Source organism: Apostichopus japonicus, chromosome 16 (genome assembly GCF_037975245.1).
Source record: "Apostichopus japonicus isolate 1M-3 chromosome 16, ASM3797524v1, whole genome shotgun sequence".
In the NCBI taxonomy this organism is placed as follows: domain Eukaryota; kingdom Metazoa; phylum Echinodermata; class Holothuroidea; order Aspidochirotida; family Stichopodidae; genus Apostichopus; species Apostichopus japonicus.
The window spans coordinates 31,834,814-31,861,792 of record NC_092576.1 but is presented as its reverse complement, the minus strand read 5'-3'; the positions used below and the strand labels follow the sequence as shown (position 1 = coordinate 31,861,792).

The window sequence follows — 26,979 nt, the reverse complement described above, 5'->3', positions numbered from 1 at the left end:
ATGTTGTATATTAGTCAATACGAACCTAACATGTAAAGAAGTCTGTAATCTAGAGAAAACATGTATTATACTAGAGAAAAAAATTTGCGTCCCGTTAAAAAAGCTTGCATCCCGATGGAACAACAATTGCGTTTATTGTATGACCTACTTTACTAACTAGTGTGGTTGTGATAGTATCACTGCCTTTACTGTGTGAATGTCCTACACATTATAAAGAGCCCTAGCTTCACTGTTTTACAGGGGCGGCACACCCTGCCATTCTTTTACGCCTGCCCAGCAACTCTTTTTGCCCGCCCTGCCCTTTCAACCAATTTTCACCGCCTAGCTCCGCTTTCACCTGCCCTTGTACTTCCCTACTCGCCAACTCCATAGTAGCTCCAACTTCGACCTTGCAGCAATTCCAACTCTTCAAAATCCTCATACCTACAGTGTGCATATCTCTCACTAAATTCCTCACAGTTCACTACTGCATATCACAGGTAGATAGGCCGGTTCGAACTTGGGAGTTTCAACTAAAATCCTCAAAACCTGACCAAACATTAACCCTGCACTCTTTGCAGTGTTTGCAAACAACCAGCTCCACGAAAATTACTGTAGGCCTATGAAAACAACTTTTTATGCAATGTCATCAAAAAAATCAAACTTCAATGGCTACTTTTGACAATGGCTGAAGTAAAGTAGTTTACACACGAACATTGCACACAGAAAATATTGATCGAACCACGTGGTCAAAAGGACCGCGAAAAAGTTTCCAAGAAAGGAACTACTGCGGTGTGAATGCACATTTTACATTAGCAACTCTCAATACGGAGAGAACAAACATACTGTGAGATGGAAAATCCTTTTCAGTATCAGAGAACTCATTGACTGTCTCAACTCACAACATTTTCTGATCAAACCATGATTCAAATATAGGTGATAGTCTCAGAAACAATTCAAGCGCATCTAAGTAACATGAGCGCACATATGATAGCCTATACAACAAACTTAGCTATCTCACTGAGGGGAAAGTAGTGTTACAATTGGTTGCATACTTTTGTGTTCACTGAGCGCTACAGATGCAAGTATATCTACAGACAATGTGTAATGGACTATTAGCCAATCAGATCACTGAAAATTTGGACAAGCATCATTGACTGTTTTTATCTTGAAAATATTGACAATTAAATGTTGTTAACCCTGTGCCTTGTGCTTGATTGTTGTGATCTAATTGTTTTCAAATAAATTCAATCATCGGTAGGATTGGAAGAGATTTTGGTTCTTTTCAGAAGAAGTTGTGGTTTTTGAAAGGGGAAAAAAGATGTTCAATTAAAAATGTACTTTTTTTTTATGTTTTGCATAGGTTGTAATGGTGTGTACTTGGGGTTTGTTCTGTAATGAAATATGTTTGCGCCTGCCCTTTACGAAGTATACTGTAGGTTATTAGATGCGGATTTTATAACATTTATGTACATCAAAGTACTTACTGAAAATAACAACATCGATTGTTTGTATATGATCCATGTCATAATCGCTGGCGACACAAGTATAAATGCCCTGGTGATACAATTCAGTCTGTGGCAACATCAGTGACCCATCAGGTTTCAATCTGAAATCCTTGTTGTATGTTTCATTAAAATCCTCTTTCCAGGTTTGCACTCTAATTAGAATGACTTCTGGGGTTTCAGGTCTATCAGTGGATCTCTTCCAAACTAGAATCCTTTCGTTAAAGTCATTACAGGGTAGAGTCATAGTAGTATGAAGCTCAACAAGATGTCTAATAGGACTGTGTGATATGTCTTCGCTTCCATTCTCTAAGATAACCAACGTCTCATTCTCCTCCAAGATCCAAGTGTTCTCGTTTACGCTACATACCAATACTGACAATAATGGGGAGTTGTTATGTAGTTTAACAGTCGAACGAGTATTGAATGTTACTTCACTGTTTTTAATTATTGTCATGTTCGACTCCAAAAGTTTATCACGCTGAGAGTTTCGCTGATTCCAAATGAAAGAAATACTAGGTCGGACATTTTCAACAGAGCAGCTCAATTCCAGAGGGTTTTTGTATAGCATGTAGCATAGTTTACTTTTATCTTGACACCCTTCAATCACAGGATATTCAAGTTGCGGCTTCACTGTTGAATGTAAGGAAATGTAAATTAGCATGTAGTGAATAGTGAACGAATATGAATTTGTACATCCATTCATGCATCCAACTAATCAACTTATGTTAAAGGCCGCTTAACATCAATACAGACAAAATAGAAACTTATTTTTACTAAATAACAAGAAAACCAAGAGGTTTTGAGATTCCTTGGCATCAAAATATTACTGTAGGTTCATTGTGTACACTTGGTTCCGACCTTTTATGAATATTAATGTAGAAATAACACAAATGTTGTTCCTTGCTATCAGCAGACCTGCTTTATATGCACACACATTACCAATTGATCTTGAACTATGGGCCAACTGGTCTCGAAAAACACTCTGTTGCAGCTACTCTTTACTAATTGAAAACAAGAGCACCAATGGTGCAGTAGCTCATCCCAGACTGGTCGGCAAATATTATGACCAACTTTTGTAATCATTCATTATTAACTGCATTATAAAAAGCATTTTATAATTTTCCATTAGAGAGCCCAAACAGGCCGAAATCACCCTGGACCCAAAATGTGTGAAGACCCCATAACACCCACTGGTCAACAAACATACTTTCATAATCACCTATTATAAACTGTATGACAAGAAGCGTTTTTGTAGGTTTTCATAAGAGGGACCAAATGGGCCAGATAACTTTGGACCCCATATCTGTGAAGACCTCATATGAAACACTGATCAACAAACATTATGACGGACTTTCATAATCATTCATAATAGTAAATGTACTGAGGACAAGAAGCATTTTCAAGTTGATCCTCAAAAGTGTCCATTTTGGGCCCTAGATGACCTTACACCAAAGATCTGTGAACTCCCCATAGGGCCCTCTGGTCAATCAACACTATGGCCAACTTTCAGAATCATCCATTATTAACTGTATGACAAGAAGCATTTTGTAGGTTTTCATAGAAGCCAAAATGGGCCCTAGATAATGTTGGACCCACAATCTGTTAACACCCCATTAACTTGCCATATAGGCAAGTGGTGGCACCAGAGGGGAAACAGGGGAGGGGCTACAGCCAACCCTGTCAGGAAAAATTATGACCTCATAGGAGAGCCAAAAATATATTATTGTGTACTTTTGATCATCAATGTGACCATTATGATCTCATGAAGATAAATATGTGACATTATTCTGCTGGTTTCAACCGCCCCAACGTAATTCAAATTTCTCTTATATGCGAAATAAGGACAAACATAAAGTCGGGAAAAAATATGACTTCATTGGAGAGCAAAAAATATATTATTGTGTACTTTTGATCATCAATGTGACCATTATGATCTCATGAAGATAAATGTGACATTATTCTGCTGGTTTCAGCCGCCCCAACAGAATTCAAATTTCTGTTATATACGAAATAAGGACAAACATGAAGTTCGCACTCTTTGCATGCAGTAGTCTTTTTTCTAATGAGATTGCAAAAAAGGTCACCATATCCATATAGAGGACATTACTCTAGTACCACCAAACCAAGTTTCACGAAAATCAAACTTACGATTGCAGAGATATTGACCTTTGTTGAAAATCACTCTAAGCCCCGCCTACTCATTAATGTTCATGATATCATCACTAAAATCAATAGATTCATATCTATTTTTTTGCGAAAAACAACTTAGCCCCGCCCCTCATGAATAAAATGAGATTGGGAAAAACTGTCACCACATCCATAAAGAGAATTTTACTCTAGTACCACAAAACCAAGTTTCATTAAAATCGAACCTACGGTTACAGAGATATTGACATCAGTCTAAGCCCCATGTACTCATTAGTATTCAAGACATCACCAAAATCAAAAGGGTACATCTACTGTACTCACTATGGGTAACCTCTGTGCCAAATATGACATCAACCTACTTTGACACTTCTGAGTTTTGGGCATTACAAGCAAGTTTTGCACAAAAAAACACTTAGCTTTAGCCCCACCCCTCACTAATAATAATGAGATTGGACAAACTGTCACCACAGCCATAGAGGACTTTACTCCTGTACCACCAAACCAAGTTTTGATGAAAATCAAACTTACAGTTGCTGTGATATTGACATTTTGAGGAATTCGCTCGAAGCTCCGCCCACTCATAAATGTTCATGATATTGGCACCAAAATTAACAGGGATCATCTACTCATGATGGGTAACCTATGTACCAAGTATGACATCAATCCCCTCGGGATTGCTGAGAAAACCTAATTTCAAGCTTTTTGGCGAAAAACAACACTTAGCCCCGCCCCTCACTAATAATAATGATATTGGACAAACTGTCACCATATTCATAAAGAGGACTTAATTTCCTCTAGTACCACCAAACCAAGTTCCATGAAAATTGAACTTACGGTTGCGAGGATATTGACATTTGTTGAAAATCACTCTAAGCCCTGCCCACTCATTAAGTCATGATATTAGCACCAAAATGGACAGGGATCGTCTACTCATGATGGGTAACCTATGTACCAAGTATGACATCAATCCCCCTTGGGATTGCTAAGAAAACCTAATTTCAAGCTTTTTTTGCGAAAAACAACACTTAGCGCCGCCGCCCCTTCATGAATAAAATGAGATTGGACAAACTGTCACCATATTCACATTGAGGACTTTCCTCTAGTACCACCAAACCAAGTTCCATGAAAATTGAACTTACAGTTGCAAGGATATTGATCTTTGTTGAAAATCCCTCTAAGCCCTGCCCACTCATTAATAGTCATGATATTAGCACCAAAAAAAATAGGGATCGTCTACTCATGATGGGTAATCTATGTACCAAGAATGAGATCAATCCACCTTGGGATTGCTGAGAAAACCTAATTTCAAGCTTTTTTGAGAAAAACAACACTTAGCCCCGCCCCTCATAAATAATAATGAGATTGGACAACTGTCACCATATTCATATAGAGGACTTTCCTCTAGTACCACCAACCAAGTTCCATGAAAATTGAACTTACGGTTGCGAAGATATTGACATTTGTTGAAAATCACTCTAAGCCCTGCCCACACATTAATATTCAAGATATTAGCACCAAAATAAATAGGGATCGTCTACTCATGATGGGTAACCTATATACCAAGAATGAGATCAATCCACTTTGGGATTGCTGAGAAAACCTAATTTCAAGCTTGGCGTCACACACACACACACACACATACTAACATTGTATACGTATGTGGGGCAGAATTTCTCCCAATTTTTTTACATACACTTGTGAATCAAGAGGACTACGAATCACAAGTGTATGCAGAGAACTCACACAAGTGGTCTAATTAGTGTGAACAAGGATTTACATTTTATCAATGTAAAGAAACTGATTCAACATTGCAGAATAGCGCCCTCAAAGTAATACAGAAGCAACACCCTACAGTACATATCACTGACATGTTGGCAGGGTTGAAGATGTTCTTTCAACTGGGATTTAAGAAGATAGAAACAATGACATTTTAAAGGTGAGCATGTATAAAAATTAGGGGAAAGTCATAATAAAAAAAGATAAAGGATCAATTTGAATATTAAAAAGCCTAGGCTATAGGCCTAGCTAGTCTTCATATACCCTTTACTGTTGTAGATAGGCACATAACATGGTATGCTATAGGCTAGGCTAAAGACTAGGCTGCCACAGAATATATTAATGATTCAATCCTAGGCTAGGCCTAGCCTACATGTTATAAGTAGTAGGATATAGGTTAGATCTTGGAGGTTACAATTTAATAGCTTCATTTATTTTTGTTACTTGGTGCAGCTTGAATTTGGAATTTGAATAATTAAATATACCAGTTGTTGTGAAATTATATATTTTTAGTAAGGCCTGTGTTTGAAATTCCAGGCCACACATGTACTGTCTATAGCCTAGGCTAGGTCAATAACATTAAGTCATTCACCAATTTAACAAAGGCTAGTTGTTAGATAAGGTTCTGTACCATATCGTAATCATACCCGAATAGTACTACGCCTATGTAAAAGCTCAAGCCCTGAGCTGATGTTAAAGTAGTTAAACTGCACTATGATGCATGCTGCTCGGATTTGTTTTAGCCCACTGAAAGTTACGCTGTATTCCTAGAGACATGTCATCATACATAATAACTTAACGGTAGTTAGGGTTGCAAGATATGAAGATTTGTGTCAAGTTTTATAGCTCAAATGCAGGCCAGACGTATCAATTAATGGTATACTAGAGGGTGACAGCCGGATATTCATAAGGTAACGTTCTATATCCATAAGGTTCATTGTTCATAAGGTTCGCTATTCATAATGAGCAAAAAGGTTCATTGTTTATATGGTTCGTTATTCCTAATGAAAGAAAAATGTTTGTTGTTCATAATTGGTAAAAGGGTTGGATATTCAGAATGGTGAAAAGGGTTCGTAATCCATAATAGAGCAAAGGTTCATTATTCATAATAAGACAAAGGGTTCGATATTCATTTAGACAAATAGGTTCGTTATCCATAATGGGAAGAAGGGTTCGTTATTCATAATAGGCCTTGCCAATTACACTTGTATGAATATCGCACTTCTCTCCTATTATGAATAAGAAAACTTTTTCCCTTTATGGATTATGGAACGTTTGCTCCATTACTGTATGAATATCGAATTAACCCTTTGTCCCATTTAATGATTAGGAATAAAGAACCTTTTTGTCTAATATGGATTACGCACTCTTTGCTCTATTATGAATAAGGAACCCTTTGTCTTATTATGAATAAGGAATAAGTTAACCGAATAAGTTTCCATTACGAATACCGGATCTTATGAATTATGATCCCTTTTCATAATGAACAACAAACTTTTTATCGAAAAAATGCATGTTATGAATAACGAACCTTATGAACAATGACTCTTATGAATAGCGGACCTTATGAATATTGGGCAGACCCCTACTAGAGAGCACCTAGCCTATCTAGCTGTGCCTGCATATTTTAATTTACTCCCATTATTTAAGCTAAGCGCTGCCTATTGCCATTTTACTGACAAGTAAATAGGCTAATATTAATAATATTGTGATATGGCTTCTAGCTAGGCCTAGGTCCTATTTTTGGAGTTAATTGAACATCTACTAAATTCTAAGCAAGCCTACTGTATAGGATATGTTGCCTGAGGATTTCTGATATTGTTTAGAAATTCTATACATATTACATAGTATAAACATTCTAAGGAGGTTCCTTTAGCATGATATATCCACACTAAATACCACACTACTAAAGTATCAGCCTAACCAACACTACATAAAGTGTGGTAGGCTAGAAATATCATATAGTATAGGCAGTATACACAATATCATCATGAAATTGATTTTGCTGACTAAAATCATAGACAAACTTCCTTCTGACATGTGCAGTCTGAGCTAAAATTAAATCCAGTAGACTTAAAGGACTTAAGGGAGAAAACTGTGAGCTATGATTATGAACCAATCTGAGAACCAAAAGTCTTGCCTTAGCTCTGTAAATTGTGCACTGTACTACACAAGGAGTGGTGAAATAAGGGTTGCATATTAGTAAACACTAACCTATATATGGTGACTTCATGATACACAGTTGAGTCATGAACAGTGGGGTCAGGATTGAGTATTTTCATTTTTGTAATGGTCCATCATAGTAAGTTGTGTTAACAAACTTTGGTCAATAAATTAGATGGGGTAAATCAACACCCTCCCCAACCAAATCAGGAGCCCTTTGTGACCATTCTCACCCTGAAAGAAAAGTTTTTCCATTTTTGTAATTGTCCATGATAGTACATTGTTTTGGCACTTTGGTTCCTCTCCCATATAAGGGAAACTTGGGGGGGGGGGGGTCTCACGATACCTTTCCTCCTGGAAATTAGGTGGTCAGTATTTTCAGTTTGTAATGGTCCATCATAGTAATTTACTTTGAAAATAAAGTTTGGTCCATAATTAAGATGGGTATATACTAACCCCCCCCCCCCTTCCCCACAACTTGATTCAGAATTTATTATTTGAATTTAAACAATAGAAGTGGCAGCAGCAGATATAACAAGTAAACAGATTTTAGTTAAATTTTAGTAGATTTTTGAAACTGATTTAGTTACATTTGGAAAGTTATATTATTCATGTATTTCTCACTTAAACTTTGCTTTTCAAGCCTATAACTGTGTCAGTTTATTTTGCAGATGTATAACTTACGGTGCAGACGTCAACCTACACCAAACCTAAACAAAAAATTGGCAGATAGAAATGGGTTATCTGTTCAATGGATAAATAAGGAAAAAGGTATGCGTCAAATAATATTTAATGAGTTATTCCTTGCTAAGTCTTGGGAAAAGTTGTTGCCATTAATTGTCAGCATTCAATGTTACCTAGAGTATCATCAAATTAGCATAAACAAAAATTTGAATTCACTAGCTTGCATACCAGGGCTAATCCAGGGTTCTATGAACAGGGGCTGCAGTGAGAGCAAGGAGTGTAGCAGTTGTGAGGTTAAATGGGGGTGGGCTGGGAAGCCTGATGCCCATATGTTTTTATTTGAATTATTTCCTACCATTTGCATTGGCAGCCCAACAAATACCTAAGGGCCTCCCTTAGAAAATTTTTTTTTTTTTATAATTAGACACTAGCTGTTATAGATGAAATTTTCTGGCATAGTCTGGCAGCCTAATATAGTTCACAGAGAAAGTATCTTTTTATTAGTATTTTTTGACGAAATTTAACGGTGCAATTAAGAGCTCACCAAACCCAATGCAAATATTAAGTGAAATTGTCTTTAAATTGCAAATGCAGACTTAACCATGATAAATAATACTAAATTTGTAATTGGCTGCATCAGAAACTATGGTGTTCCCAAAAAAATACTGAGTTACTGTACATCTTTGTGTGTGATCTAAAACTATGCTGACTTTAAGACCATTTTCTTTTGTAAGGTAGAGGAGTCTTTGCAACAGAGGAAATATCCTCTGGAGAATTTCTCCTACAATACAGAGGGGATCTCACCACAAGGAAAAATGCTGAAATAAGATGTCAGAAAAAAGTTGCAGACATAACCTACCTTTATTTCTTCATGCATAATGGACAAAATCTCTGGTAAATTATCAATCAAACAATATTTTAACAGCTATTTATGACAATACAGGTTACAACAAAGACAGAAAACATTGAAAATACTATCATTATCTTCCTACTAAATTTTTGGGAGAATATTTAGACATATATTACAGAGATCGATACCTCACTTATATCCAAAGTGCAAAAATCTTTGATGGAATATATGCTTCTGAGTATTTGCAAACAGGAAATAACAAATCACTTTTATGATACTAATAATTATACTCATATAAACTCATACTGTATACTTGTAATTTGTCTCTCTCCATCTTAGCTTTGGGGTTTTTCAAAAATCTTGTGATGCCACTTCTTGCATAAATATTTTATGCCATGTTTAACAAACATTGCTGGATGTGGCACCATGAATGTTTAGAATAACTTTTTTGATGTTGTTTACTGAAGTTATACACTGCTTATAGAGCAAGATTGATTTTACAAGTTAATTCAATGTAAAACAGTCTTATTTTATATCTTTGCAGTGTTGATGCTACAAAGGAGGACAACTCCCTAGGAAGACTTGTCAATGATGACAAAAGGAATGCCAACTGCTTCATGAAGGTTGCAAAAGATGATGTAATACCACATCTTTGTCTATATGCTAAGAAGAAAATACTACCAGGGGAGGAGATAACATATGACTATGGTGGTTATTGCCCTTGGAGAAAGAAGGTAACATTAAAATTTAATTAAAATGCTGTGAAATAACAATACTTTTTTATGTGTCTTACAAGTTCAACTCGCATTCACATTGATTGAGAAATTGCCAGCATTTATGAAGCATGCGTTAGTTGACCAGAGATGACACTTCTTATCGACCCTAACCAATTCAATAAAAGACAAGTAATGAGATATGGTCAAATACGGGAGTAATTTTCCATAAGGAAGGCAATTGGTGGTCCCGGGAACCCAGTGGTTAATTATTGAAAATACACATCTATAATATATCTCAATGTAATCTATATACCCTTAGCATATAAAATATATCAGAATGGGCATATTGAATCCCTCATATAACAGGTCAAAATATTCTACTGAACCCGTCCCATACCAAGCAGTTTTGAGGCTGCGAAACAAAGGATCAACCAGAGGTATAGAAATAGTATAGTCTGAAGCAGTATCTATACGCTGTGTCAGCTATGATGATTTTCACACACATGATTCAGTGCATGGTACATTCAATTGTTGGTCAGAATCGGGACATACATACAGTCAAATGTGGTGCAAACTGTAGATTTGCATTGTTTCACACAGATGATTTGACCATGGATACTTTTGTGGGGCTATGGTAAATTTCACAAACATGATTCAATAAGCCCTAGTACACCTTTTTTTTAAATTGTATCTAAACAACGTCAGTTGTGGTAGCTGCATGTTAACTATATTACGCTATCGTGTATTGGTCAGTCAAGACATTTAGGGCAGAGGTGCCATTCAGAAGCTGTGTATCCCACTTTGTCATCACAAGGTTCCTAGATCAAGCTACTGTCAGACTATACAGTAGGTTAATCCTCTTCAGCCATTGATTAGCATATATGGCCTAATACGGGGGAAATGTTCCATCAGATAAGGAAGGCAATTGGTGGTCCCCTGAACCGAGTGGTGATTATATTGATAATACACTCCTGTATGGATGCCAATTGTGTGGAAATTCTTGATCATTTTAATAACACACCCCAATATAGACAGGTCCTAAATCTCTAAGCATTATATTTATTTCAATCAAGATCAATAATTTACTGATTGTACTTTTTGCAGACAACTAATGAAGAGCATGATGAAGTACCTCAGGAGGAAATGAATACTATGGTATGTACCATAATATTTTGGTAAATTAATTTAAGACAATAATTATAGGTATGGGTATTAAACTATACAAGCTAGAATACACAATAGATGTAATCTATATACCCTAAGAATATAAAATATAACAGAATATAAATCCCTCATATAACAGGTGAAAATATTCTACTGAACCCGTTCCATACCAAGCAGTTTTGAGGCTGCGAAACAAAGGATCGACCAGAAATATAGAAATAGCATAGTCTGAAGCAGTATCTATACCCTGTGGCAGCTATGATGATTTTCACACACATGATTCAGTGCATGGTACATTCAATTGTTGGTCAGAATCGGGACATACATACAGTCAAATGTGGTGCAAACTGTAGATTTGCATTGTTTCACACAGATGATTTGAGGATGGATACTTTTGTGGGGCTATGATAAATATCACAAACACAATTCAATAGTACACCTTCCTTTAAGATAGTATACAAATTATACATGGTTATGAGTGCAATAGTGCAAATATTTCATGAGTTAAAAGATGGAATGTTCCATTCAACGAGGCGCAGCTGAGTTGAATGGAACAAATTACATTTTTCAACGAATGTAATATATGTACTATTGCACAAATGGAAACCATTCATTATTTGTTTCATACAACACCTTCAAATTTGGATATAATTGGATCCCCAAAACTCACTGGTTTGGGGATTTACGAGCGACGATACTTACCTGTCTCCCACTCCACTATTGCACTTTCCTATCTACCTAACTACACATTTGGAATATTTTAGCACTGCGCCCTCGCTCCCTAGGCACCGCCCACTAACTCCTCCTTCCGAATCTATCCCAGGACACAAGCAGGCAGCTTGCCCCTCGTTCGGGTAGGGAGGGCGGGTGGCACCTAAGGGGGAGCCGAGGGCGGCGAAGAAGCGTGCGCGAGCTCCGCTGATCATCAGAGAAGCCCCCACCCGGTGACATGGAGGTGGGGTGCAAGTGATGTTATGTGCGACGGTAATCTTACACTGGAGTGCGCTCGAACTGGTGCATGTTAGAGGTATCAGTTCGAAAAGAAGCCCTGTTAGGGTATGAGCACTCACCTCAATCAGGATGGGTGTAAGAGGAGTGTCGCGATCGTCGAGCGTCTCAGGGTCCTGTTGGAAGAGTTCGTTATGAACCAGGTGAGACATGTGAGGCCTGTGCGGCCGGGAGAGGCTAGCTGACGATCCCAGGAGCTCGCGGTAAGGGCGGCGTCCTGAGTCATGTGGTGCTCAGCGGTCTAGTTGGCGTTTGTGTCGTCGGGTAGGTCCCGAGTGGTGGTGGGAGGAGGGAAAGACAGGTAAGTATCGTCGCTCGTAAATCCCCAAACCAGTGAGTTTTGGGGAATTTACTTCGCTCCTCTCTTACCTGTCTCCCACTCCACTATTGCACAGAGTGGCACTGTTACGATGGTGGGAGGCCCAACGGGCGGGACCTGCCCAAAGGAACCCCCAACACCGCACGTCCGAATGCCGCCTCCGAAGCGAGGGTGTCGGTCAGATATGTGGCGACGAAAGTTGATGGTGTCTTCCATGCCGCCGCCTTCAGGATCTCCTCCAGGGGTACCCCCGCGAATAGTGCTTTAGAGGAAGCTTGGCCCCTGAGGTCATGTGCCCGAACCCTCTCTCCCCCTGTGGTGTGAGGCTGGATGAGCTGGACCAGCCACCGGGAGATCGTGTCCTTAGACGCCGGAGTGTGAGGGGCAGACGGTAGGATGAACAGTTTTGGCGAAGTTCGGAGGTCTTTGGTTCTGTGTAAGTACCATCGGAGTGCCCTGACTGGGCACCAGAGTTTGTCCTCTCTGATCGATGAAAAATGCGAGATTTTTGGTAGGAAAATGTCGCCTGGCACAAACTCAAGAGTTTGGTTCTTCGGGAGGAAGGAGGGATCGGGGATGAGTCGTACCCCATTGACGTCAAAACGTATGTGTCCCTCCGCCACGGATAACGCGTGGAGGCAGCTTCTCCGTCTGGCCGATGCGGCTGCTATCAGGAACAGGGTCTTCTGTGTGACGTGTCGTAAGGACGCTGATGCCATCGGTTCAAAAGGATCATTCGCCATCTCCCTGAGAACACCATTTATACTCCAAGAGTGGGGGAGTTTTGGTGTTGTCGGTCTCCTGTTGGCCATGCCACGGAGGACTGCCGAGATGACCTTGTTTGACCCCATGGTGGAGCCGTCTGCGAAGCCTGTGTGGACCGCCGCTATAGCTGAGCGGTAGTTTTTGATGGTGGAGACCTGTCTGCCTTGATGGAACAGGGACATCATGAAGTCTGTTACGTGTTTTACAGAGGCTGAACGCGGATCAATCTGGGCGTTCGTGCACCATCGGTAGAAGCAGTCGAGCCTTGTAGTATAAGTTCTGATGGTGCTAGGTCTCCTTGCCGCTGCTGCCATATCGGCAACGTCTTCTGAAAATCCTCGCGTTCTGAGGTCAGACTTGATAATGGCCAGGCAGTCAGGTCCAGAGACCTGATGTTCGGGTGGAAGATCTTCCCCTTGGCTTGGGTGAGTAGGTGAGGGGAGTCTGGTAATGCGCGAGGTACTCCGCAGAGGAGGTCGAGCAGAAGGGGGAACCACGGCCTCCTGGGCCATCTGGGGGCTATGAGAAGCAGTCTCGTCCTGGATCTCCGAAGCTTCAGAAGGACCTTGTGGATGAGGCACAGGGGTGGGAAGGCGTATGCCTGCATCCCGTCCCATGAGATGGACATCGCGTCTGCTGCCCAGGCCTGTGGGTGCCATCTCCTGGAGCAGAAAGTCGGGAGTTTGGCATTCTCGGCTGAGGCAAAGAGGTCGATGTTCGGACGACCAAGGACATTGAAGAGCTGTGCGCAAGTCTGGCGTTGTAGTGACCATTCTGTGGGGCTTAATGTGCCCCTGGAGAGGGCGTCTGCCACCTGATTGTCCTCCCCAGCCAGGTGTGAGGCTCTCAGTTGTATGTCGTTTTGCCGGCACCAGTGTAGGAGGTCCCAAGTCGCTTGACAAAGTCGGGTCGATCTGGTGCCCCCCTGTCTGTTGATGTAGGAGACTGCGGTGGTATTGTCCGCGAATGCCGTCACTGTGTGGCCTCGCAATTGCTCCTGAAAATGGCGGAGTCCTCTTGCTATCGCCTCGAGTTCGAGCTCGTTGATGTGGAGGCGTTTGTAATGGTCTGACCAAGTCCCTGCGACTGTGAGGGTCTGCCAGAATGCTCCCCAGCCGACTAATGAGGCGTCGGAGGTAATTGACGTAAGGGGCCTCTCCTGGTGGAAGGGTCTCCCGTTGGCCCAGTTCTCCGGATTCGCCCACCAAGCGAGGTGTTGTGTGTCTAGGGGGGCTAGAGGTACTCGCATTTGTATGTCGGAGACCTCCGGTTTGTAGAGGCTCAGTAAGTGGAATTGGAGAGGCCTCATCCGAAGCTTGCAAAAGGGGGTGATGCCCACGAGGCTGGCTATGAGTCCGAGGAGCTACAGCCAGGTTCTCGCCGTCGAGAATTGCCTGTTGAGCATGCGCTGGGCTAGCTGCGCCAGTTGTAATATCCTCTCTTGGGATGGTCGGACTGACCCCTCGGCGAAGTCGAGGTCGGCTCCGAGGTATTTGACTTGCTGGCTTGGGGTGAGGTTGGATTTGCCATCGTTGACCAGCCAGCCGAGACGAAAAAGGAGGTCTGTCGTAAGGGTGACGTTGCGTCGTGCCTCCTGATACGAGTCGCCTAGTATGAGCCAGTCGTCTAGGTAGACGAACAGAGGAATTCCTCTGCGACGGAGTTCCTTGACTGCTGCTCCCGCTACTCGGGTAAACACCCTTGGGGCGGTGGATAGTCCGAACGGGAGTGCTGTGAACTTGAAGTCTGTTCCCCCATAGCTGAATGCGAGGAATCGCTGGTGTTTCGGGTGGATCGGTATGTGTAAGTAGGCGTCTTTCAGATCCACCGTTGATGCCCACATCCCTTTGTTGAGGGATGGTAGGATGATGGATAGTGTTTCCATCCTGAAGCGTTTTGGTTTTATAAACGCTTTGTTTAATGGCCGCAGGTTCAGAATCGGCCTCCAGGACTTGTCTTTTTTTGGAGTGAGGAAGAATGACGAACGGAAAAGGGGTCCCTCCCTTCCTGTCGTCCTCACTACCGCGCCCTTGTCCAACAATGCCTGGATTTCTGTCTCCAGAGCGCGGCGTTGGTCTGGATCCTCGGGGATTGGGGTGATTCTCCTCCCTCCGCCTTCCGGAGGTAAGTGGGGTATATCGACGAATTCTATGCGGTACCCCGCTGAGATCACCTCCAATACCCAAGAGTCCGGACCCAGAAGTTCCCATTGCTGGGTGAATAGTCGAAGTCTCCCCCCTACCATCGGGTAGACCGTGGTAGGGTGGGCATCCCTAGGGCCGGGCACCGAAGGTGGATCTGGGTGGCTGAGCACCACGTGGGTCAGGTCCGGTCCTACCTCGTCGTGCTGCTGGCTGTCTGGGTGCGTTCCATGACCGAACCGTTCCTTGCGGTCTCCATCCCGCTCCCCGGTATTGTCTGTTTCTCGGTGGGGATGGTCTACGAGACCTGCCACGTCTGTCGCCTGAGGACGGGGCGTTGCTCCGACCGCGGCTCCTGACAGGTCTGGGGCCAGAGAACGATCTCGTGGGAGCGTTCTGTCCCTGGGGTCTCCGGGTGTTCAGCCTCGAGAACGACGTCTTGGCGAGGGAGTCTCGTTTTGTGAACTCCGACTGCACAGCGTCCGCAAACTGGCCCGCGAACAGGTCTTCGTTTGCTATTGGGAGGTGTGTTAATCTCTCGCGAGTCTCCCCGTCTGGCCACCGCATTGCTGCAAGAACGTTGTCTCGTCTTGATTCCACCAGCTTTACAGACATCCTGGCGAACTGATCATAGATGAGTCTCGCCAGTGGTCCCAACAGCCACAGGATTTGTGATGCCTCCCGGTCTGGGATCTGGTCTTTGTCCTCTGGCAGCTGCTGGTGGTGCCTCATCAGCAGTTCTGCTGCGAGCATAAAAGTAGAGGCAAACTTCATCCCGACTCTGGAGGCCTGGTCGAGGTCATAGGCCGATTGTTCCGCTTTCTTGCGCAGTGGCTCTCTGAAGTAACCCGAGCTCAGAGCTTGTTCCGCTCTGAGTCGGTCCCTGACCTCCCCTGTAATGGACGGAACCTTGAAGATTCGTTTCCAAGTATCGTCATGGATCTTTAGGGCTCTATCCTGCTTTGCTGGAAAAGCAGTCCATCTCTTTTTGGCCTGAAGCCCTTCGATCCTGTCGAAGCAGACAGCGTCCACCGGGACACAAGGTGTCGTGGACTGCGACGGCTCATTCGTGGTCCGCAGTTTCGAAGTCCGCTCTGTTGGCTTGGGGTTGGGAGGCAGCTCAAAGCCGAGTCTTGTTGTGAAGATGTGGATGGCCTTCGCGATGAGGTCTGGGGGCAGGTCAATGCCTTTGACGCTTTGCTCTTCGTCCTCCTCATCTTCCGCCTCGTCAACCTGTGACTCGTACTCGTCCAGGACTGAGGCTTCATCCCCACGTTCAGACCATGTTTCTGACGCTACTAGCTCCAGTGCGTCCAGATCGTGGTCCATGGGTGTCAGTGGAGGTCTTCCCTGGTCCAGGGTTAGCGGCCTGACTGGCAGCTGTGGAGCGGTGGATGCGTCGGTTGTGGCCGCATTCTGTGCGGGCGTCATTTGTGCGACGAGTGGTTGTAATATAGCGGACAGTTGGGAGAGAAGCCAATTCCCATCCGCTTGTGGTCGCTCCCCTCGGGGAGGGTCCCTGGCTCCTGTCGGTCTATCGCTGCCTCTGCGTCTATAGCCGCTGTCTGAGTCCTGGGAGGATTCGTCCTGGACTGGAGATGGGTCCCTTGGATGTGGGGATCTGCTCCTGGAGCGAGGTCTGGTCGGCTGTGGTGCCGGCCGTTTTCCTCTGTCCCTGGTGAGTTGTATCTCAGAGCTCAGGTCTGCAGGGACTGGCAATTCTGGTGGTCCAGTGGACCAGAGGTCTGGAGGTTCGGTGGTCTGTGGACCAGTGGACTGCAGTTGCGTCGACCCTTCTTCCGGACGTGTGGTCCGTTTGGGTCTGGGGGCTTTGCCCTTGCCCTTGTTGCTTCTCTTGCCTTTTGATTTGGCATTAGAACTCGTGCTATTCCCGGACCCAACCGGTACTGCAACGAGTGGGGAACCATCGCCAGAGGCGACTGGCTCCAAAACACTCCCTTCAGGTGCCTCCGGTTCAGAAGCCGGGGCGGGAGGTGGTGAGAGTCTTGTGAGCTTAGATTGCAATTTCTCCCTGCGAGTTGCCATCCAGGCCTCAATCTCCTGCCAATTTGCTGGAGTCAGCGTGACGCATATCGAGCATGGGTCCCGTCGTGAGCAAGACCTGCACATCGGGCATAGCTCATGGTCGTCCCAGGTCCTTCCTGGACGAAAGAGCGAGCAAGTTGCGCACTTGATCGATGTTCTGCCTTCCTTTGATGCCATCTGAAAAGATCGTTAAGGAACACACAAAAACATACAAAATGCCTTCCCCTCATGGAAGAACCACTTGGGGCAAGGGAACAATGATTCAGACCGTAAAGGTCGCAACTTTTTTTTTTTTTTTTTTTGAGGCCTAGCCTCTAGCCTAACGTACAAAAGTCGTATCCTATCGTACAAAAACCGAGCCTAGTGTTAAGGCAAAAAGACAAACACGTCTAGAAAAACGGGTACAAGTTTCCCCACAGCCTAGGTGGTCGCAAAAAACGGCTCAGGAGGGCCTAAGCCCTGTCTAGGCTAAACAGCAGCACCGAAGGGTGCAAGGGGAGAAAACAGCTGAGCCAAAACGGCCACTGGACGAGATTCGCGTGACTATGAAAATCGCGCATCTGGTACCCACAGTAACATGTATATGGTCTAAAAACGTGTACAGAATGGGCATGAGAAAATGGTGAAAAGATCGAATTTAAAAGGATACTTAAGCAGTGCTTCTAAGGAAGTGTTGGAAATGTCTTCTAGGATCTGCAGATCTGTGAAAAAGTCCCAAAACTTGTCCAAAAAGCGTTCGAAAAATTGAAAAGATTTCGTTCACAAAAATGTAGTGTTTCTTCCTGGCTGGTAGATTCGGAAGGAGGAGTTAGTGGGCGGTGCCTAGGGAGCGAGGGCGCAGTGCTAAAATATTCCAAATGTGTAGTTAGGTAGATAGGAAAGTGCAATAGTGGAGTGGGAGACAGGTAAGAGAGGAGCGAAGTAAATTGTAAAATGCACTCATGCAACAGATTTTTTTGAACAGACAGGTTTCTATGCTCTCTTACCATTGAAAAAAAGTGCTATCAAAAAAGTATAGCACAAGGTTCTATTTCATAGAGTGCAATAGAGCGGATTTTGCATGCAATCGATGAGCAATTGACCAATCAAATGGCCGGAATATAATTAGGTGTTGTATAATATCTAAACACCTTCAGTCGTGGTAGCTGCATGTTAAAATTATTACACTTTTATGACAGTATTGGTCAGTCAAGACATTTAGGGCAGAGGTGCCATTCAGAAGCTGTGTATCCCACTTTGTCATCACAAGGTTCCTAGATCAAGCTACTGTCAGACTATACAGTAGGTTAATCCTCTTCAGCCATTGATGAGCATATATGGCCTAATACGGGGGAAATGTTCCATTAGATAAGGAAGGCAATTGGTGGTCCCCTGAACCGAGTGGTGATTATATTGATAATACACTCCTGTATGGATGCCAATTGTGTGAAAATTCTTGATCATTTTAATAACACACCCCAATATAGACAGGTCCTAAATCTCTAAGCATTATATTTATTTCAATCAAGATCAATAATTTACTGATTGTACTTTTTGCAGACAACTAATGAAGAGCATGATGAAGTACCTCAGGAGGAAATGAATACTATGGTATGTACCATAATATTTTGGTAAATTAATTTAAGACAATAATTATAGGTATGGGTATTAAACTATACAAGCTAGAATACACAATAGATGTAATCTATATACCCTAAGAATATAAAATATAACAGAATATAAATCCCTCATATAACAGGTGAAAATATTCTACTGAACCCGTCCCATACCAAGCAGTTTTGAGGCTGCGAAACAAAGGATCGACCAGAAATATAGAAATAGCATAGTCTGAAGCAGTATCTATACGCTGTGTCAGCTATGATGATTTTCACACACATGATTCAGTGCATGGTGCATTCAATTGTTGGTCAGAATCGGGACATACATACAGTCAAATGTGGTGCAAACTGTAGATTTGCATTGTTTCACACAGATGATTTGAGGATGGATACTTTTGTGGGGCTATGATAAATTTCACAAACATGATTCAATAAGCCCTAGTACATCTTTTAATTAAATTGTATCTAAACAACGTCAGTTGTGGTAGCTGCATGTTAACTATATTACGCTATCGTGTATTGGTCAGTCAAGACATTTAGGGCAGAGGTGCCATTCAGAAGCTGTGTATCCCACTTTGTCAATACAAGGTTCCTAGATCAAGCTACTGTCAGACTATACAGTAGGTTAATCCTCTTCAGCCATTGATGAGCATATATGGCCTAATACGGGGGAAATGTTCCATCAGATAAGGAAGGCAATTGGTGGTCCCCGGAACCGAGTGGTAATAATATTGATAATACACTCCTGTATGGATGCCATTTGTGTGGACATTCTTGATCATTTTAATAACACACCCCAATATAGACAGGTCCTAAATCTCTAAGCATTATATTTATTTCAATCAAGATCAATAATTTACTGATTGTACTTTTTGCAGACAACTAATGAAGAGCATGATGAAGTACCTCAGGAGGAAATGAATACTATGGTATGTACCATAATATTTTGGTAAATTAATTTAAGACAATAATTATAGGTATGGGTATTAAACTATACAAGCTAGAATACACAATAGATGTAATCTATATACCCTAAGAATATAAAATATAACAGAATATGCATATTGAATCCCTCATATAACAGGTGAAAATATTCTACTGAACCCGTCCCATACCAAGCAGTTTTGAGGCTGCGAAACAAAGGATCGACCAGAAATATAGAAATAGCATAGTCTGAAGCAGTATCTATATGCTGTGTCAGCTATGATGATTTTCACACACATGATTCAGTGCATGGTACATTCAATTGTTGGTCAGAATCGGGACATACATACAGTCAAATGTGGTGCAAACTGTAGATCTGCATTGTTTCACACAGATGATTTGAGGATGGATACTTTTGTGGGGCTATGATAAATATCACAAACACAATTCAATAGTACACCTTTCTTTAAGATAGTATACAAATTATAGATGGTTATGAGTGCAATAGTGCAAATATTTCATGAGTTAAAAGATGGAAAGTTCCATTCAACGAGGCGCAGCTGAGTTGAATGGAACAAATTACATTTTTCAACGAATGTAATATTTGTACTATTGCACAAATGGAAACCATTCATTATTTGTTTCATACAACACCTTCAAATTTGGATATAATTGGATGTAAAATGCACTCATGCAACAGATTTTTTTGAACAGACAGGTTTCTATGCTCTCTTACCATTGAAAAAAGTGCTATCAAAAAAGTATAGCACATGGTTCTATTTCATAGAGTGCAATAGAGCGGATTTTGCATGCAATCGACGAGCAATGGACCAATCAAATGGCCGGAATATAATTAGGTGTTGTATAATATCTAAACACCTTCAGTCGTGGTAGCTGTATGTTAACATTATTACACTTTTATGACAGTATTGGTCAGTCAAGACATTTAGGGCAGAGGTGCCATTCAGAAGCTGTGTATCCCACTTTGTCATCACAAGGTTCCTAGATCAAGCTACTGTCAGACTATACAGTAGGTTAATCCTCTTCAGCCATTGATGAGCATATATGGCCTAATACGGGGGAAATGTTCCATCAGATAAGGAAGGCAATTGGTGGTCCCCGGAACCGAGTGGTAATAATATTGATAATACACTCCTGTATGGATGCCAATTGTGTGGACATTCTTGATCATTTTAATAACACACCCCAATATAGACAGGTCCTAAATCTCTAAGCATTATATTTATTTCAATCAAGATCAATAATTCACTGATTGTACTTTTTGCAGACAACTAATGAAGAGCATGATGAAGTACCTCAGGAGGAAATGAATACTATGGTATGTACCATAATATTTTGGTAAATTAATTTAAGACAATAATTATAGGTATGGGTATTAAACTATACAAGCTAGAATACACAATAGATGTAATCTATATACCCTAAGAATATAAAATATAACAGAATATAAATCCCTCATATAACAGGTGAAAATATTCTACTGAACCCGTCCCATACCAAGCAGTTTTGAGGCTGTGAAACAAAGGATCGACCAGAAATATAGAAATAGCATAGTCTGAAGCAGTATCTATACGCTGTGTCAGCTATGATGATTTTCACACACATGATTCAGTGCATGGTACATTCAATTGTTGGTCAGAATCGGGACATACATACAGTCAAATGTGGTGCAAACTGTAGATTTGCATTGTTTCACACAGATGATTTGAGGATGGATACTTTTGTGGGGCTATGGTAAATTTCACAAACATGATTCAATAGTACACCTTTCTTTAAGATAGTATACAAATTATAGATGGTTATGAGTGCAATAGTGCAAATATTTCATGAGTTAAAAGATGGAAAGTTCCATTCAACGAGGCGCAGCTGAGTTGAATGGAACAAATTACATTTTTCAACGAATGTAATATTTGTACTATTGCACAAATGGAAACCATTCATTATTTGTTTCATACAACACCTTCAAATTTGGATATAATTGGATGTAAAATGCACTCATGCAACAGATTTTTTTGAACAGACAGGTTTCTATGCTCTCTTACCATTGAAAAAAGTGCTATCAAAAAAGTATAGCACATGGTTCTATTTCATAGAGTGCAATAGAGCGGATTTTGCATGCAATCGACGAGCAATGGACCAATCAAATGGCCGGAATATAATTAGGTGTTGTATAATATCTAAACACCTTCAGTCGTGGTAGCTGTATGTTAACATTATTACACTTTTATGACAGTATTGGTCAGTCAAGACATTTAGGGCAGAGGTGCCATTCAGAAGCTGTGTATCCCACTTTGTCATCACAAGGTTCCTAGATCAAGCTACTGTCAGACTATACAGTAGGTTAATCCTCTTCAGCCATTGATGAGCATATATGGCCTAATACGGGGGAAATGTTCCATCAGATAAGGAAGGCAATTGGTGGTCCCCGGAACCGAGTGGTAATAATATTGATAATACACTCCTGTATGGATGCCAATTGTGTGGACATTCTTGATCATTTTAATAACACACCCCAATATAGACAGGTCCTAAATCTCTAAGCATTATATTTATTTCAATCAAGATCAATAATTCACTGATTGTACTTTTTGCAGACAACTAATGAAGAGCATGATGAAGTACCTCAGGAGGAAATGAATACTATGGTATGTACCATAATATTTTGGTAAATTAATTTAAGACAATAATTATAGGTATGGGTATTAAACTATACAAGCTAGAATACACAATAGATGTAATCTATATACCCTAAGAATATAAAATATAACAGAATATAAATCCCTCATATAACAGGTGAAAATATTCTACTGAACCCGTCCCATACCAAGCAGTTTTGAGGCTGCGAAACAAAGGATCGACCAGAAATATAGAAATAGCATAGTCTGAAGCAGTATCTATACGCTGTGTCAGCTATGATGATTTTCACACACATGATTCAGTGCATGGTACATTCAATTGTTGGTCAGAATCGGGACATACATACAGTCAAATGTGGTGCAAACTGTAGATTTGCATTGTTTCACACAGATGATTTGAGGATGGATACTTTTGTGGGGCTATGGTAAATTTCACAAACATGATTCAATAGTACACCTTTCTTTAAGATAGTATACAAATTATAGATGGTTATGAGTGCAATAGTGCAAATATTTCATGAGTTAAAAGATGGAAAGTTCCATTCAACGAGGCGCAGCTGAGTTGAATGGAACAAATTACATTTTTCAACGAATGTAATATTTGTACTATTGCACAAATGGAAACCATTCATTATTTGTTTCATACAACACCTTCAAATTTGGATATAATTGGATGTAAAATGCACTCATGCAACAGATTTTTTTGAACAGACAGGTTTCTATGCTCTCTTACCATTGAAAAAAGTGCTATCAAAAAAGTATAGCACATGGTTCTATTTCATAGAGTGCAATAGAGCGGATTTTGCATGCAATCGACGAGCAATGGACCAATCAAATGGCCGGAATATAATTAGGTGTTGTATAATATCTAAACACCTTCAGTCGTGGTAGCTGTATGTTAACATTATTACACTTTTATGACAGTATTGGTCAGTCAAGACATTTAGGGCAGAGGTGCCATTCAGAAGCTGTGTATCCCACTTTGTCATCACAAGGTTCCTAGATCAAGCTACTGTCAGACTATACAGTAGGTTAATCCTCTTCAGCCATTGATGAGCATATATGGCCTAATACGGGGGAAATGTTCCATCAGATAAGGAAGGCAATTGGTGGTCCCCGGAACCGAGTGGTAATAATATTGATAATACACTCCTGTATGGATGCCAATTGTGTGGACATTCTTGATCATTTTAATAACACACCCCAATATAGACAGGTCCTAAATCTCTAAGCATTATATTTATTTCAATCAAGATCAATAATTCACTGATTGTACTTTTTGCAGACAACTAATGAAGAGCATGATGAAGTACCTCAGGAGGAAATGAATACTATGGTATGTACCATAATATTTTGGTAAATTAATTTAAGACAATAATTATAGGTATGGGTATTAAACTATACAAGCTAGAATACACAATAGATGTAATCTATATACCCTAAGAATATAAAATATAACAGAATATAAATCCCTCATATAACAGGTGAAAATATTCTACTGAAACCGTCCCATACCAAGCAGTTTTGAGGCTGCGAAACAAAGGATCGACCAGAAATATAGAAATAGCATAGTCTGAAGCAGTATCTATACGCTGTGTCAGCTATGATGATTTTCACACACATGATTCAGTGCATGGTACATTCAATTGTTGGTCAGAATCGGGACATACATACAGTCAAATGTGGTGCAAACTGTAGATTTGCATTGTTTCACACAGATGATTTGAGGATGGATACTTTTGTGGGGCTATGGTAAATTTCACAAACATGATTCAATAAGCCCTAGTACATCTTTTAATTAAATTGTATCTAAACAACGTTAGTTGTGGTAGCTGCATGTTAACTATATTACGCTATCGTGTATTGGTCAGTCAAGACATTTAGGGCAGAGGTGCCATTCAGAAGCTGTGTATCCCACTTTGTCATCACAGGGTTCCTAGATCAAGCTACTGTCAGACTATACAGTAGGTTAATCCTCTTCAGCCATTGATGAGCATATATGGCCTAATACGGGGGAAATGTTCCATCAGATAAGGAAGGCAATTGGTGGTCCCCGGAACCGAGTGGTAATAATATTGATAATACACTCCTGTATGGATGCCAATTGTGTGGACATTCTTGATCATTTTAATAACACACCCCAATATAGACAGGTCCTAAATCTCTAAGCATTATATTTATTTCAATCAAGATCAATAATTCACTGATTGTACTTTTTGCAGACAACTAATGAAGAGCATGATGAAGTACCTCAGGAGGAAATGAATACTATGGTATGTACCATAATATTTTGGTAAATTAATTTAAGACAATAATTATAGGTATGGGTATTAAACTATACAAGCTAGAATACACAATAGATGTAATCTATATACCCTAAGAATATAAAATATAACAGAATATAAATCCCTCATATAACAGGTGAAAATATTCTACTGAAACCGTCCCATACCAAGCAGTTTTGAGGCTGCGAAACAAAGGATCGACCAGAAATATAGAAATAGCATAGTCTGAAGCAGTATCTATACGCTGTGTCAGCTATGATGATTTTCACACACATGATTCAGTGCATGGTACATTCAATTGTTGGTCAGAATCGGGACATACATACAGTCAAATGTGGTGCAAACTGTAGATTTGCATTGTTTCACACAGATGATTTGAGGATGGATACTTTTGTGGGGCTATGGTAAATTTCACAAACATGATTCAATAAGCCCTAGTACATCTTTTAATTAAATTGTATCTAAACAACGTTAGTTGTGGTAGCTGCATGTTAACTATATTACGCTATCGTGTATTGGTCAGTCAAGACATTTAGGGCAGAGGTGCCATTCAGAAGCTGTGTATCCCACTTTGTCATCACAGGGTTCCTAGATCAAGCTACTGTCAGACTATACAGTAGGTTAATCCTCTTCAGCCATTGATGAGCATATACGGGGGAAATGTTCCATCAGATAAGGAAGGCAATTGGTGGTCCCCTGAACCGAGTGGTAATAATATTGATAATACACTCCTGTATGGATGCCAATTGTGTGGAAATTCTTGATCATTTTAATAACACACCCCAATATAGGCAGGTCCTAAATCTCTAAGCATTATATTTATTTCAATCAAGATCAATAATTCACTGATTGTACTTTTTGCAGACAACTAATGAAGAGCATGTTGAAGTGCCTCAGGAGGAAATGAATACTATGGTATGTACCATAATATTTTGGTAAATTAATTTAAGACAATAATTATAGGTATGGGTATTAAACTATACAAGCTAGAATACACAATAGATGTAATCTATATACCCTAAGAATATAAAATATAACAGAATATGCATATTGAATCCCTCATATAACAGGTGAAAATATTCTACTGAACCCGTCCCATACCAAGCAGTTTTGATGATTTTCACACACATGATTTAGTGCATGGTGCATTCAATTGTTGGTCAGAATCGGGACATACATACAGTCAAATGTGGTGCAAACTGTAGATTTGCATTGTTTCACACAGATGATTTGACCATGGATACTTTTGTGGGGCTATGGTAAATTTCACAAACATGATTCAATAAGCCCTAGTACAATTTTTTTTAAATTGTATCTAAACAACGTCAGTTGTGGTAGCTGCATGTTAACTATATTACGCTATCATGTATTGGTCAGTCAAGACATTTAGGGCAGAGGTGCCATTCAGAAGCTGTGTATCCCACTTTGTCATCACAAGGTTCCTAGATCAAACTACTGTCAGACTATACCGTAGGTTAAAATTCTCTCCAGCTATGCATTGAACATATGGCCTCATACGGGGGAAAGGCTCCATCAGATAAAGAATATTGCATTGGTGGTCCCAGGAACAGAGCGGTAATTATTGATATTGTACACACCATGTATGGATGCCAATTGTTACATTCTTGATCATTTTAAGAACACATCCCAATAAAGACAGGTCCTAAATCTCTAAGCATTATATTTCTTTCAATCAAGATCAATAATTCACTGATTGTACCTTTTGCAGACAACTAATGAAGAGCAGGATGAAGTACCTCAGGAGGAAATGAATACTATGGTATGTACTAAAATATTTTGGTAAATTAATTTAGACAATAATTATAGGCATTGGTATTATACTATACAAGCTAGAATACACAATATATATACCATAAAAATATAAAATATATCAGAATGGGCATATTGAATCCCTCATATAGAACAGGTGAAAATATTCTACTGAACCTGTTCCATACCAAGCAGTTTTGAGGCTGTGAAACAAAGGATCGACCAGAAATATAGAAATAGCATAGTCTGAAGCAGTATCTATACGCTGTGTCAGCTATGATGATTTTCACACACATGATTCAGTGCATGGTACATTCAATTGTTGGTCAGAATCGGGACATACATACAGTCAAATGTGGTGCAAACTGTAGATTTGCATTGTTTCACACAGATGATTTGACCATGGATACTTTTGTGGGGCTGTGGTAAATTTCACAAACATGATTCAATAAGCCCTAGTACACCTTTTTTTTTAAAT

The 26,979-nt window shown here is 40.7% G+C and overlaps 5 protein-coding genes across 13 annotated transcripts in view; 3 read left to right on the top strand and 2 right to left on the bottom strand.

The window, feature by feature from the left end:
* LOC139982139 (uncharacterized) overlaps positions 1–26,979 on the top strand; it is a 272,671-nt gene that overhangs the window by 10,846 nt on the left and 234,846 nt on the right. The gene's annotated exons all lie outside the window — the stretch shown is intronic.
* The window catches only part of LOC139982126 (uncharacterized), a 153,372-nt gene that overhangs the window by 66,957 nt on the left and 59,436 nt on the right, over positions 1–26,979 (bottom strand). For all 5 annotated transcript variants that reach the window (XM_071994705.1, XM_071994706.1, XM_071994707.1 and 2 more), the window contains one exon: positions 1,467–2,117. In XM_071994705.1, the coding sequence (XP_071850806.1) occupies positions 1,467–2,117 (651 nt within the window). The remainder of the gene's footprint in view (positions 1–1,466; positions 2,118–26,979) is intronic.
* Positions 1–26,979, top strand: part of LOC139982131 (uncharacterized) — a 221,487-nt gene that overhangs the window by 174,508 nt on the left and 20,000 nt on the right. For 4 of the 5 annotated variants that reach the window (XM_071994728.1, XM_071994727.1, XM_071994725.1 and 1 more), the window contains exons 1-3: positions 24,693–24,719; positions 25,596–25,646; positions 26,461–26,511. The exons of the other annotated variant lie outside the window; for it this stretch is intronic. In XM_071994728.1, the coding sequence (XP_071850829.1) occupies positions 24,708–24,719; positions 25,596–25,646; positions 26,461–26,511 (114 nt within the window). In that variant the 5' untranslated portion in view covers positions 24,693–24,707. Of the gene's footprint in view, positions 1–24,692; positions 24,720–25,595; positions 25,647–26,460; positions 26,512–26,979 lie in introns of those variants that run through there. 5 annotated transcript variants of the gene reach the window in all.
* On the top strand, positions 4,800–11,330 carry LOC139982144 (N-lysine methyltransferase KMT5A-B-like). Its single transcript, XM_071994749.1, has 5 exons — positions 4,800–5,571; positions 8,246–8,345; positions 8,993–9,152; positions 9,653–9,842; positions 10,929–11,330. Exons 2-5 carry the CDS (start codon positions 8,246–8,248, stop codon positions 11,001–11,003), a joined length of 525 nt encoding a protein of 174 aa, XP_071850850.1. The 5' UTR covers positions 4,800–5,571; the 3' UTR covers positions 11,004–11,330.
* LOC139982134 (uncharacterized) lies at positions 15,215–18,195 on the bottom strand. Its single transcript, XM_071994733.1, has 2 exons — positions 17,917–18,195; positions 15,215–17,444 (listed from the first exon to the last, which is right to left on the bottom strand). The coding sequence occupies exon 2, from the start codon at positions 17,442–17,444 to the stop codon at positions 15,354–15,356; it is 2,091 nt and encodes a 696-aa protein (XP_071850834.1). The 5' UTR covers positions 17,917–18,195; the 3' UTR covers positions 15,215–15,353.

Coding starts and splice junctions, on each gene's coding strand:
- LOC139982134 (XM_071994733.1), bottom strand. CDS start 17,444: ATGGCATCAAAGGAAGGCAGAACATCGATCAAGTGCGCAACTTGCTCG.
- LOC139982144 (XM_071994749.1), top strand. CDS start 8,246: ATGTATAACTTACGGTGCAGACGTCAACCTACACCAAACCTAAACAAA. Junction 8,346..8,992: donor ATGGATAAATAAGGAAAAAG/GTATGCGTCAAA, acceptor TTCTTTTGTAAG/GTAGAGGAGTCTTTGCAACA. Junction 9,843..10,928: donor ATTGCCCTTGGAGAAAGAAG/GTAACATTAAAA, acceptor TACTTTTTGCAG/ACAACTAATGAAGAGCATGA.